This window comes from Salvelinus sp. IW2-2015, linkage group LG15 (genome assembly GCF_002910315.2).
Source record: "Salvelinus sp. IW2-2015 linkage group LG15, ASM291031v2, whole genome shotgun sequence".
Taxonomy (NCBI): Eukaryota; Metazoa; Chordata; class Actinopteri; order Salmoniformes; family Salmonidae; genus Salvelinus; species Salvelinus sp. IW2-2015.
The window spans coordinates 58543867-58557600 of NC_036855.1; the positions used below are offsets into that span (position 1 = coordinate 58543867).

Genomic DNA, 13734 nt, shown 5'->3' on the forward strand with positions numbered 1-13734 from the left:
CTCTCTCCTCTCTCTCTCTCTCTCACTCTCTCTCTCGCTCTCTCTCTCTCTCATCTCTCTCTCTCTCCTGCGCTCTCTCTCTGTCTCTCTGTCGTTCTCCTCTCTCTCTGTCGTTCTCTCTCTCTCTCTCTCTCTCTCTCTCTCCTCTCTCTCTCCTCTCTCTCTCTCTCTCGCTTCTCGCTCTCGCTCTCGCTCTCGCCTCCTCTCGCTCTCGCTCCTCTCGCTGCTCGCTCTCGCTCTCGCTCCGCTTCTCGCTCTCGCTCTCGCTTCTCGTCGCTCTCGCTCTCCGCTCCTCTCTCTCTCGCTTCGCTCTCGCTCTCGCTCTCGCCTGCCTCTCGCTCTCGCTCCTCTCGCTCTCGCTCTCGCTCTCGCTTCTCGCTCTCGCTCTCGCTCTCTGCTCCTCTCGCTCTCGCGTCTCGGCTCCTCTGCTCTCGCTCCGCTCTTCGGCTCCTCTCGCTCTGCGCTCTCGCTCTCGCTCTCTCTCTCTCTCGCTCCTCTCGCTCTGGCTCGCTCTCCGCCCTCCTCTCGCGCTCGGCTCTCGCTCTCGCTCCTCGCTCTCGCTCTCGCTCTCGCTCTCGTCCTCTCGCTTCTCGCTCTCGCCCTCTCGCTCTCGTCTCTACCCGCTCTCGCCTCCTCTCGTCTACCCTCGTCTCCTCCTCTCGCTCCTCCTTCCGCTCTCGCTTCGCCCTCTCGCTCTCGCGCTCGCTCTCGCTCCTCTCGCTCTCGCTCCTCTCGCTTCTCGCTCCGCTCGCTCTCGCTCTCGCTCCCTCTCGCTCTCCGCTCTCGCTTCCTCTCGCTCTCGCTCTCGCTCCTCTCGCTTCTCGCCTCCTCTTCGCTCTCGCTCTCGCTCTCTCTCTCTGGTCGGCTCTCTCTCTCTGTCGCTCTCTCTCTCTGTCGCTCTCTCATCTCCTCTCTCTCTCTCTCTCTGTCACTCTCTCTCTCTCTCTGTCACTCTCTCTCTCTCTCTTCCTCTCTCTCTCTCTCTTCGCTCTCTCTCTCTCTCTCTCTCTCTTCTCTCTCTCTCTTCCTCTCTCTCTCTCTCTGCTCCTCTCTCTCTCTCTCTTCTCTCTCTCTCTGTCGTTCTCTCTCGCTCTCTCTCTCTCTCTCTCTTTGTCGCTCTTCTCTCTGTCGCTCTTCTCTCTCTCTCTTCTGTCGCTCTCTCTCTTGCGTTCTCTTGCGCTCTCTCGTCTCCTCTCTGTCGGCTCTTTCTCGTGCTGTCGCTCTTTCTCTCTCTCTCTCTTGTGCGCTCTCTCTCTTCTCGTCTCTCTGTCTTCTGTCTTCTCTGTCGCTCTCTCCTGCTCTCTCTCTCTCTGCTCTTCTCTTTTCCTCGTCGCTCTCTCTCGTTGGCGCTCGTCTCATGTCTCTCACTTCTGCTCCTCTCTTCTCTCTCCACTCTCTGTCCCTTCTTTCCTCTGTCCTCCTTCCTCTCGCCATCTCTGTCTCTCTCACTACTCTGTTCTCATCCTCACTCTCGTCTCTCTCACTCTCTGTCTCTCTCACTCTCTGTCTCTCTCACTCTCTGTCTCTCTCACTCTCTGTCTCTCTCACTCTCTCTCTCTCTCCTACGCTGGATGAAAGCATGATAGAATTTCTAACACAGATACAAGTACGAGAAGATGCACTTTTATTGCTTGAGATCGCTTACACTGTGTGTGTATTTTAATGGTGTGTTTGTGTGCGTTGTTAAAGTGGGTGAGTGTCATGGGTAGGTCATGTTGCCATGTCACTGGTGGACAGTACGGTCCAATGCAGACAAAAAGACAGACAGACTAATGAGACACATACCTCCCATCAGGCCCACGGGGATGTGGAGAGACCGGTTCAACTGGAGTTGAACTGGAGGCCCACATGGAAGCCTCATCCAATTACTGGACAAACTTGTTATCTTCAATTTGATTATCTCATTTACGGCTTTGGGTTTAACCCTTTCAGCAAGGATGGAGCCCAATAATGTCACTGAACCAGGGTTTCGAGGACTCTTTTAGTGCAACACCTTACAAAGCATTCCCTGTTTTGACATCATATTGAGGAGACTGGAATTTTTGCCCTGTCCATGAAGTATAGAAGTTGAATGATTACAGATAAACATAGAATTTCAGAAGTAATTTTCTTTTAAAAACGGTCTACGTGGTTACCATTATGATAGTAAAGTAATGGTTTGTCATGAGTATTCTGTTAAGACAGGCTTCCACACATTATTTCCCGTATTTTGTCGTCATAAGCTTCTGCTGAGGATAAAGTCTGAGTTTGTGTTTACATGTCTGTATAGTACCCACTTTACACCAGTGTCTTCATATCAGGGCTATGAGCAGACAAAAACAGAATGGCGTTTCACTCTTGTAGCTTATTTCTAATCCCTCAATTACGTTTCCTTCTTTTTTTCTTCTTCGTTTTGTCCCATAAACAACATCCAATGTGAGTTTTTCACAAGTCAAGTGTTTTGTTCTCAAAATTAGATTAGTTATTGAACCTGTGACAAATTCCTCAGCTGTACCCATCAAAAGTGAAGGCTCCCTGTTGCCCCTTATCAAATTCACTGAATTCATTTTTTTTTTTTTCGAGATAGGAGTCATGCCGTTGGAGGTTATTATTTTTGTTTGTTTGTCAGGTTTTGATTTTCTGCTGGGAGAGAGACAGAGAATAGAGAGAGACAGAGAATAGAGAGAGGAAGGAGAGAGATGGAGATGGGGGAGACAAGAAGATGAGAGGGACAGTGAGACGAGCAGAGAGAGAGAGAGAGAGAGAGAGAGAGAGAGAGGAGAGAGGAGAGAGAGAGAGAGAGAGAGAGAGAGAGAGAGAGAGAGAGAGAGAGAGAGAGAGAGAGAGAGAGAGAGAGAGACGAAGAGAGAGAGAGAGAAGAGAAGAGATAGAGAGAGAGGAGAGAGAGAGAGAAAGCTGCTTTGCATCTAGTGGCTGAATTTTCCCATTTCTCTTCAGATGGATGAAGTCCTCTGATCCCCTCGAGTGAATTCTTCCTCTGAAGTCCCCTGTCTCTCCTAGAGATCGGGCTGGAGATCCAGTCAGGATGTATCAGGTAGAATAACAGGAAGTAGAAGGTATGAAATCCTTTGTTCTGACACTAGATATTTTTAGATAGAGTGAAGAGTCAATTCTGATTTAGGGGATTTTTTAGAAAGTATGAGATTCTAAGCCCAGCACAGTTTGTTCTCTCTCCAGCACCATAGTGAATAGCAGCTGTGGTAGTGTTGCAGTACTACTTTAGGCTGGCTCTGCAGACTGTATCTTGCTCCCTGATACTCTATTCTGCTCTGCACTATGCAGGCAGAGAGAAACCAGCCCAGCCTAGCTTGGGTCAGTGAGTCCTGAGTCACAGTGCTTTGAGTAGAGGCTGCCCGGAGCGCTCCCCTCCCAAGCCTTCTTCTTGCTGCTCACAATGCCTTCTTCATGAATAAATGAAGAATGGTTAATGAAAAATGGTTATAAATAGATAAAGGAATACACAGCTACATAAAGCAGAAAATGAATGTGATCTAAGTGCCAGCCCCTCGCTCTGCTAAAGGAAAAGTGGGAAGCGGGGGGCAGCGCAGAGGCGCTGTGCGGCCGGTCGGAGAGGCGCTGGAGGGATATGTTTGCTCAGCGCAGACCTCATTAAAACCGACAGTCCGGTCCCTCCACCAGCCCCAGCAGAAGATAGGGAAAGAACAGTGAAAGGTCAGGAGGTGGGAAGGAAATGAAATGAAATTAGAAAGGACAAAACAGTGTACCATTAAAACGGCACTCCGCCATATTGATTCAGCTAATTGAAATGGCATCTTGGGARCAGAACCAGATGGGTCCCCCTTGGCCTGAGGTGAGGCGCTGGCTGGCAGGTGCAGGGCTGAAGAGGGCTGGCTCCTCTGACAGGAAGAATCCAATATGACACACACTGTCCCCCCAGGGTGCAGGCTGACACCCCTCCCGACACCCACCCAGCCTCTACAGCACAGTGCAGGAGACACACACACCACTATTGGTGGATGGGCTCAACACTCACTGCATTCGCATTCACCACGTGAGGCAGTTTGTTTGTTTCTTTGTTTGTAAGGGGGACTTTGTGTTTGTTCTGTTTTGCTTTTTGAGGCAGACCCCCTTCAAGCACCACTGGAGAGTTGCTTGGGCTGGGTTCCATCCTTTTTCTTTTGAGACCCAGTAGAGGTTACATTCTGGCTGTTGACACACACACACAGGCATGCACACACACACACACACACACACACACACACACACACACACACACACACACACACACTAGTCCTCATCTCTCTCTGTCTCCCTGTAGTTTCCATCTCTTTTCGATTTGTACCGTGCAAGGAAATATTGAAATCAAAATACAAATCAAAGCAGGCATTTGTGCTGAACCTGTCAAGATGACACTTTATATGAAAGATGAATACAAGTTATGATTATGGAGTCCTTTTCTCTCCCCGTGTCTTTGCTTTTATGATCTGGCTAATCACATCCTGACTTCCCCCTGGCTGCCTGTGTCCTTCTGTCCTTTCCTTTCCTGGGTGCAACCGCAGCAGCAGTTCCTGGGTATCTCTCTCTCTCAGCGCAGCGTGCACTGGCTGGAATTAAATAGGATCTGGGCCTCTTGACAGTGTCTGAGGCTTTCTGTGTCTGTCTCTCTGCCTGTCTGGCAGCCTCCTCTCCTCTCTCCTCTCTCCTCTCTCCTCTCTCCTCTCTCCTCTCTCCTCTCCTCTCCTTTCCCTGGACGTCATATGAAGAACTGACTCTGGTCTCTGTCTCTCAAATTATTTAATTGGATCCAAACTCAGTAGCACAGACATCAATACAGCACTATATCTGCCATAAGGCACTGTCATTAGTCAATACTTCTCCCTGTGCATGCCAAAGGCTCCAGTCAGACCTCATTATGGAGTATCGTATTCAGTTGAGCGGTGGGAGGGGGACTGGGACTCCTCTGGGACCACACTAAGGATCACGGTTCACTCCAATGTACACTGAGTATAACAAACATTAGGAACACCCTCCTAATATTGAGTTGCAGAACAGCCTCAACTCGTCGGGACGTGGACTCCACAACGTGTCGAAAGCGTTCTACAGGGATGCTGGCCCATGTTAACTCCAATGCTTCCCACAGTTGTGTCAAGTTGTCTGGATGTCCTTTGGGTGGTGGATCATTCTTTATACACACAGGAAACTGTTGAGTGTGAAAAAACAGCAGTGTTGGAGTTCTTGACACAAACAGGTGCGCCTGGCACCTACTACCATACCCTGTTCAAAGGCACTTACATCTTTTGTCTTACCCATTCACCTTCTGAGTGGCACACACACACAATCCATGTCTCAATCGTCTCAAGGCTTAAAAATCCTTCTTTAACCTGTCTCCTCCCCTTCATCTACACTGATTGAAGTGGGTTTAACAAGTGACATCAATAAGGGATCATAGCTTTTACCTGGATTCATCTGGTCTATGTCATGGAAAGGTGTTCTTAATGTTTTGTCCACTCAGTGTGTACACTAGTAGTCTAAAGTTCACTAAATCCACAGATCATCTACTATTCCCACTGTCTCTACACAGCTCAGATTGGAGTCATTTAAAATATGCACTAATATGCAATAGTCCGCTCAGACCTTGTGTGGTGTGTGTCTGGTGTTGTGTGGTGTGTGTCTGGTGTTGTGTAGTGTGTGTGTCTGGTGTAGTGTGTGTGGTCATGACTCAGTATGGTGTGTGTATGAGTAGGTGTGGAGTCCTGCGTTGAGGTGTGTGTGTGCGTAGTCATTGAGGTACGTGTCTTTACTGAGTGTGGTGTGTGTCTGTCCATTGCTGAGATGAGTGTTGTCTTGACTGATTGCAGTGTGCGTATCCCCAGGGGGCGTCCTCCAGCCTGGTGGTGAAGTTTGCCGACACGGAYAAGGAGCGGACCCTGCGTAGGATGCATCAGATGGCGGGCCAGCTCGGCATCTTCAGCCCCATGACCATCCAGTTTGGGGCCTATGGCGCCTACTCTCACGCTGTAAGTCTCGGCTCCACGGGGGAGGAGACGGTGAGCTTTTACACTCTGCGCATGCGAGTCACGGCTCCTCCTGATAGCTAGCTATACACACTCTGTCTACCTATAAAGCCTACGTTCACACCTGAAGTTAACATCTCCTCAAGTTTGGAAACTGTAGAGTTTGCACTCACACTGTAACTAACAGCTCGCCCTGCCAGGTGAGAATCACCCACTCACACACAGTAAAGCAGGCTGACTGTCTGACTGTCTGCTCTCTAGCTTCATCTCATTATATTGCGTTATCTGTTGTTTGTAATGAGCAGCAGCCCAGTAAAGCAGCAGTGCTGTTAAGTAGCAGGGCTCCAGGGCAACAGAGACCTGTCTATTCAACAACATGGCCAAGCAAACAGTGATGTGAAAGTAAACATGCCCCTTGTCCTGCGGCGATTTCACCCTGCCTCTCTCTCTCCCCGTCTCCCTTTCCCCCCTCTCACCGTCTCCCTCCCTCTCTCTCTCTCTCTCTCCCACTGCCTCCCTCTCCCTCCTCTTTTCCTCGCCCACCCTTCCTCTCTCTTCAATGCCACAGCAGATGATGCAACAGCAAGCAGCGCTAATGGCGGCGACCCAGAACTCGTATCTGAACCCCATGGCAGCCATCGCTGCGGCACAAATGCAGCAAATGGCAGCTTTCAACATCAACGGTCTGGTGGCTGCCCCAATGACACCCTCCTCAGGTACAAATACACAGTCAGGACTGGACTCCCGTTCTTACCCAACCCTCCCTCCTACGTGCCTGTAATACTTCACCATATTCATTAGTGAGCCTTGTACAAGCCGTGCTAATGTAATGTATTCTGCTCTGGCTGTTAGTACATTACTTTAGACGTTATCAGGTTTCTTTTCATGTCTGTCTCATTTTAAAAGGGACAGAAAAACAGTCTGCCTTTCGGTAGTGCTGAATTCTAGAGAAAAAATAGTGTGCCCTTTTGGTAGTGGTGAAGTTAGAGAAGACATTGCCAGAGTGACAGAGGGCCCTAAAGTAAGATAGAGAAGACGTGTTGTGAGTGAGGCATGATGGGTTATGATGTATGACATCCTCCGGCCCTCATTGGCCGCCACAGTGTAGGGCCTCTCTCTTTTTCTCTGTCTCTCTCACTCTCTCTCTCTCTCTCTTCCAGTCTCTCTCCCTCCCTCCATCTCTCTCTCTCCCAGTCTCTCTCTCTCCCTCCATCTCTCTCTCTCTCAATTTAATTTCAATTCATTTCAATTAAGTGAAATAGATAATAAACAAAAGTAAAATAAACAATAAAAAATTACACTCACAAAAGTTCCAAAAGAATACAGACATTTCTAATGTCATATTTTGTCTATATACAGTGTTGTAATGATGTGCAAATAGTTAAAGTACAGAAGGGAATATAAATCAACATAAATATGGGTTGTATTTACAGTGGTGTTTGTTCTTCACTGGTTGCCCTTTTCTTCTGGCAACAGGTCACAAATCTTTCCGCTGTGATGGCACACTGTGGTATTTCACACAATAGATATGGGAGTTTATCAAAATTGGATTTGTTTTCGAATTCTTTGTGGGTCTGTGTAATCCGAGGAAAATATGTGTCTCTAATATGGTCATATATTTGGCAGGAGGTTAGGAAGTGCAGCTCAGTTTCCATCTAATTTTGTGGGCAGTGTGCACAAAGCCTGTCTTCTCTTGAGAGCCAGGCGTGCCTTCAGCGGTGTAACGATCGTCGTATAGAGGAGAAGGAGAAGACCAAGGTGCAGCGTGGTAAGTATTCATAATTCCTTTTAATGAATACGAATACTAGAACAAAACAACAAAAACGATAAACGAACAGTTCTGCAAGGTAACATACACTAAACAGAAAACAATCACCCACCAACACAGGTGGGAACAGGCTACCTAAGTATGATTCTCAATCAGAGACAACGATAGACAGCTGCCTCTGATTGAGAACCATACCAGGCCAAACACACAGAAATACAAAACAAGGACAACATAGAACACCAGACATAGAATGCCCACCCAAACTCACACCCTGACCAATCAAAATAGAGACATAAAAAGGATCTCTACGGTCAGGGCGTGGCAGTACCCCCCCCCCACCCCCAAAGGTGCGGACTCCGGCCGCAAAACCTGAACCTATAGGGGAGGGTCTGGGTGGGCATTTCACCGCGGTGGCGGCTCTGGTGCGGGACGTGGACCCCGCTCCACCTTAGTCTTGGCCCACTTAGGTGGCACCTCTGGAGTGGGGACCCTTACCTCCGACCCTGGACCGGGGACCCTCGCAGCGGGCCCCGGACAGGAGGACGACTCTGGCTGCTCCGGACAGGAGGGCGACTCTGGCTGCTCCGGCTGCTCCGGACAGGAGGGAGACTCTGGCTGCTCCGGACAGGAGGGAGACTCTGGCTGCTTCCGGACAGGAGGGCGACTCTGGCTGCTCCGGCTGCTGGGAGGAGACTGGTCCGGACAGGAGGGAGACTCTGGCTGCTCCTGACTGAAGCCCGTCACTGGAGCTCCGTGACTAAGAGGGCGTCGTGGAGGCTCCGGACTAGGGGGCGACGCTGGAGGCTCTGGACTGAAGGCGTTGCTGGAGCTCCAGACTGACGTCCTTCATTGGAGGCCTCGTGCCATAACTCCTCACTGGAGGTTTCGTGCCATGAGTATCACTGGAGGCTTCTTGCCATGGATCATCACTGGAGGCTTCGTACCTTGGATTATCACTGGAGGCTTCGTGCCATGGTTCATCACTGGAGGCTGTTGCCATGGATCATCACTGGAGGCCTTTTGCCATGGATCATCACTGGAATGGAGAGACACACAGGAGGCCTGGCTCTGGGAGAAGCGCACAGGACTCACCAGGCTGGAGAGACATGCAGGAGGGTTAGAGCTTCAGCACAGGCACAGAACTCACCAGGCTGGGGAGACATGCAGGAGGCCTTGTCCTTGGCCGAGGCACCGGATACACGGCCGTGAGGCACACTGGAGGTCTCGAGAAAAAGCCTGCACAACTCGTCCTGGCTGTATGGTGACTTTGGCCCTGCACCTGCGGGCGCAGGCACAGGACGCACTGGGCTGTGCAGACGCACTGGAGCACAGTGCGCAAAGCTGGCGAAGGATAACCCGGCCGAGGAGATGCACTGGAGACCAGATGCGCTGAGCCGGCATCATCTCTCCTGGCTCGATGCCCACTCTAGCCCGGCAGATGCGAGGAGCTGCGATGTTACCGCACCAGGCTATGAACACGTACTGGAGACACCGTGCGCTCCACTGCATAAGCAGTGCCTGACCAGTACGACGCTCGCCACGGTAAGCACGGGGAGTTAGCTCAGGTCTCCTACCTGACTCCGCCAATCTCCCCGTGTTCCCCCCCAAAAAAATTCTGGGGCTGCCTCTCGTGCACTTCTCCTCGAGCCAACTCCTCATAGCGTCGCTATGCGTCGCTATCAGCTGCCTCTGATTGAGAACCATACCAGGCCAAACACACAGAAATAAAAAACAAGGGCAACATAGAACACCAGACAGTAGATGCCCACCCAAACTCACGCCCTGACCAACCAAAATAGAGACATAAAAAGATCTCTACGGTCAGGGCGTGACAAGCGGCCTTTCTCAGTAGCAAGCCTATGCTCACTAATTCTGTACATAGTCAAACATTCCTTGATTTAGGGTCAGTCACAGTGGTCAGGTACCAAATAGCTTTAGTTTGCTCTGTTTTTTTGTAAATTATTTCCAATGTGTCAAGTTAATTCATTTTTGATTTCTCATGCTTTGGTTGGGTCTAATTGTGTTGCTGTCCTGGGCTCTGGTGGGGTCTGTTTGTGTTTGTGAACAGACCCCAGGACCAGCTTGCTTAGGGGGCTCTTCTTCAGGTTCATTTCTCTGTAGGTGATGACTTTGTTATGGAAGGTTTGGAATCGCTTCCTTTTAGGTGGTTGTAGAATTTAACGACTCTTTTCTGGATTTTGTGAAAATTAGCGGGTATCGGCCTAATTCTGCTCTGCTGCATTATTTGGTGTTTTTACGTTGTACGCTGAGGATATTTTTGCAGAATTCTGCATGCAGTCTCAATTTGGTGTTTGTCCCATTTTTTGAATTCTTGGGTGGTGAGTGGACCACAGACCTCACAACCATAAAGGGCAATGGGTTCTATAACTGAGTCAAGTAATATATTTTTACCCCCTTTTTACATTTACATTTAAGTCATTGAGCAGACGCTCTTATCCAGAGCGACTTATACAAATTGGTGCATTCACCTTTATGATATCCAGTGGAACAACCACTTTACAATAGGCATCTAACTCTTTTAAGGGGGGGGGGGGGGTTAGAAGGATTACTTTATCCTATCCTAGGTATTCCTTAAAGAGTGGGGTTTCAGGTGTCTCCGGAATGTGTGATTGACTCCGCTGACCTGGCGTCGTGAGGGAGTTTGTTTCCACCATTGGGTGCCAGAGCAGGCAAACAGTTTTTGACTGGCTGAGCGGGAAACTGTACTTCCTCAGAGGTAGGAAGGCGAGCAGGCCAGAGGTGGATGAACGCAGTGCCCTTGTTTGGGTGTAGGGCCTGATCAGAGCCTGAAGGTACGGAGGTCCGTTCCCCTCACAGCTCCGTAGGCAAGCACCATGGTCTTGTAGCGGATGCGAGCTTCAACTGGAAGCCAGTGGGAAGAGCGGAGGAGCGGGGTGACGTGAGAGAACTTGGGAAAGTTGACACCAGACGGGCTGCGGCGTTCTGGATGAGTTGTAGGGTTTAATGGCACAGGCAGGGAGCCCAGCCAACAGCGAGTTGCAGTAATCCAGACGGGAGATGACAAGTGCCTGGATTAGGACCTGCGCCGCTTCCTGCGTGAGGCAGGGTCGTACTCTGCGAAGTTGTAGAGCATGAACCTACAGGAACGGGTCACCGCCTTGATGTTAGTTGAGAACGACAGGGTGGGTCCAGGATCACGCCAAGGTTCTTAGCACTCTGGGAGGAGGACACAATGGAGGATGTCAACCGTGATGGCGAGATCATGGAACGGGCAGTCCTTCCCCGGGAGGAAGAGCAGCTCCGTCTTGCCGAGGTTCAGGCTTGAGGTGGTGATCCGTCATCCACACTGATATGTCTGCCAGACATGCAGAGATGCGATTCACCACCTGGTAGGAGCGACCTTTTTTCTCCCCAAATTTAGTGGTATCCGTAGTTACTGTCTTGTCTCATCGCTACAAACTCCCGCACGGACTCGGAGAGGGCGAAGGTCAAGAGCCATGCGTCCTCCAAAACACAACCCAACCAAGCCGCACCTGCTTCTTAACACAGCGCGTATCCAACCCGGAAGCCAGCCCGCACCAATGTGTCAGAGAAAACACCGTACACCCTAGGACCTGGTCAGCGTGCACTGCGCCTGGCCCGCCACAGGAGTCGCTAGTGCGCGATGAGACAAGGATATCCCTGCCTGCCAAACCCTCCCTAACCCGGACGACGGCTGGGCCAATTGTGCGCCGCACCATGGGCCTCCCGGTCGCGGCCGGCTGCGACAGAGCCTGGGCTCAAACCCAGAGTCTCTAGTGGCAAGCTAGCACATGCAGTGCCTTAGACCACTGCATGGAGGACCGAGTCAAGTATTTTTTGACAGATCCTAATTTGTATGTCGAATTTTATGGTCCTTTTCATGGCATAGAAGGCCCTTCTTGCCTTGTCTCTCAGAATCGTTCATAGCTTTGTGGAAGTTACCTGTGGCACTGATGTTTTGGCCGAGGTATGTATAGTTGTTTGTGTGCCTAGGGCAACGATGTCTAGATGGAATTTGTATTCGTAGTCCTGGCAACTGGACCTTTTTTGGAACACCATGATTTTTGTCTACTGGGATTTACTGTCAGGGCCCAGGTCTGACAGAATCTGTGCAGAAGATCTAGGTGCTGCTGTAGGCCCTCCTTGGTTGGGGACAGAAGAACCAGATCATCAGCAAATAGTAGACATTTGACTTCAGATTCTAGTAGGGTGAGGCCGGGTGCTGCAGACTGTTCTAGTGCCATAGTCAATTCCTTGATATATATGTTGAAGAGGGTGGGGCTTAAGCTGCATCCCTGTCTCATCCCACGGCCCTGTGGAAAGAAATGTGTGTGTCTTTTGCCAATTTTAACAGCACACTTGTTGTTTGTGTACATGGATTTTATAATGTGAATACGTGGTCTTTCGTACGGTAATTTGGTAAAAAGCCAATTTGACATTTTCTCAGTACATTGTTTTCGCTGAGGAAATGTATGAGTCTGCTGTTAATTATATTGCAGAGGATTTTCCCAAGGTTGTTGTTGACACATATCCCACAGTAGTTATTGGGGTCAAATTTGTCTCCACTTTTGTGAATTGGGGTGATCAGTCCTTGGTTCCAAATATTGGGGAAGATGCCAGAGCTGAGGATGATGTTAAAGCCAATTGGAATTTGTGGTCTGTATATTTTATCATTTCATTTAGGATACCATCAACCCCACAGGCCTTTTTGTGTTGGAGAGTTTGTATTTTGTCCTGTAGTTCATTCAATGTAATTGGAGAGTCCAGTGGGTTCTGGTAGTCTTTAATAGTTGATTCTAAGATTTGTATTTGATCATGTATATGTTTTTGCTGTTTGTTCTTTGTTATAGAGCCAAAAAGATTGGAGAAGTGGTTTATCCATACATCTCTGTTTTGGATAGATAACTCTTTGTGTTGTTTCCAATTTTCCCAGGAGTGGTTAGATTCTATGGATTCTTCAATTACATTGAGCTGATTTCTGACGTGCTGTTCCTTATTTTTCCGTAGTGTATTTCTGTATTGTTTTAGTGATTCACCATAGGGAAGGCTCAGGTTTTAAGGGTCTCGATGTTTTTGGTTGGATAGGTTTCTCCATTTCTTTCTTATGTTTTTGCATTCTTCATCAAACCATTTGTCATTGTTGTTAATTTTCTTAGGTTGTCTGCTTGAATTCTTTAGATTTGATAGGGAAGCTGAGAGGTCAAATATACTGTTTAGGTTTTCTACTGACAAGTTTACACCTTCACTATTACAGTGAAACATTTTGTCCAGGAAATTGTCTAGAAGGGATTGAATTTGTTGTTGCCTAATTGTTTTTTGGAAAATTTCCACACTACTTTCCTTCCTTCTATAGCATTTATTAATATTATTCAGTTCCTTTGGCTTTGATGCCTCATGATTGAACATAGCTCTGTTCATGTAGTGTGACTTTGCTGTGATCTGATAGGGGTGTCAGTGGACTGACTGTGAATGCGCTGAGAGATTTTGGGTTAAGGTCAGTGATAAAGTATTCTACAGTACTACTGCCAAGAGATGATCTATATGTGTACCTACCATAGAAGTCCCCTCGAAGCCTACCAATGATTGCGTCCGACAGAGCTGCAGGCCTTGTGACCCGTTTTTGTTGGTTATGTTGTTGTAGTTGTGTCTGTGGGGCATATGGGGGAGGAAATGCTGTCACCTCCAGGTAGGTGTTTGTCCCCCTGTGTGCTGAGAGTGTCAGGTTCTTGTCCATTTCTGGCATTTAGGTCGCCACAGACTAGTACATGTCTCTGGGCCTGAAAATAGTTGATCTCCGCCTCTAGGATGGAGAAGCTGTCATCGTTAAAGTATGTGGATTCTATTGGAGGGATATAGGTAGCACAAATGATGACATTTTTCTCTGTTGAGATAATTTCCTTATTAATTTCTAGCCAGATGTAAAATGTTCCTGGTTTGAGAAATTTAATAGAGTGGGTTAGGTCTCTCTCTCTTTCTTTCTTTCTTTCT

The 13734-nt window shown here is 48.8% G+C and overlaps 1 protein-coding gene across 1 annotated transcript in view; it reads left to right on the plus strand.

Moving 5' to 3' along the window:
- LOC111975075 (CUGBP Elav-like family member 3-B) overlaps nt 1-13734 on the plus strand; it is a 213915-nt gene that overhangs the window by 186885 nt on the left and 13296 nt on the right. The window contains exons 6-10 of the mRNA XM_070447384.1: nt 5835-6008; nt 6544-6752; nt 7676-7743; nt 8211-8312; nt 9035-9285. Of these exons, the coding sequence (XP_070303485.1) occupies nt 5835-6008; nt 6544-6752; nt 7676-7743; nt 8211-8312; nt 9035-9285 (804 nt within the window). The remainder of the gene's footprint in view (nt 1-5834; nt 6009-6543; nt 6753-7675; nt 7744-8210; nt 8313-9034; nt 9286-13734) is intronic.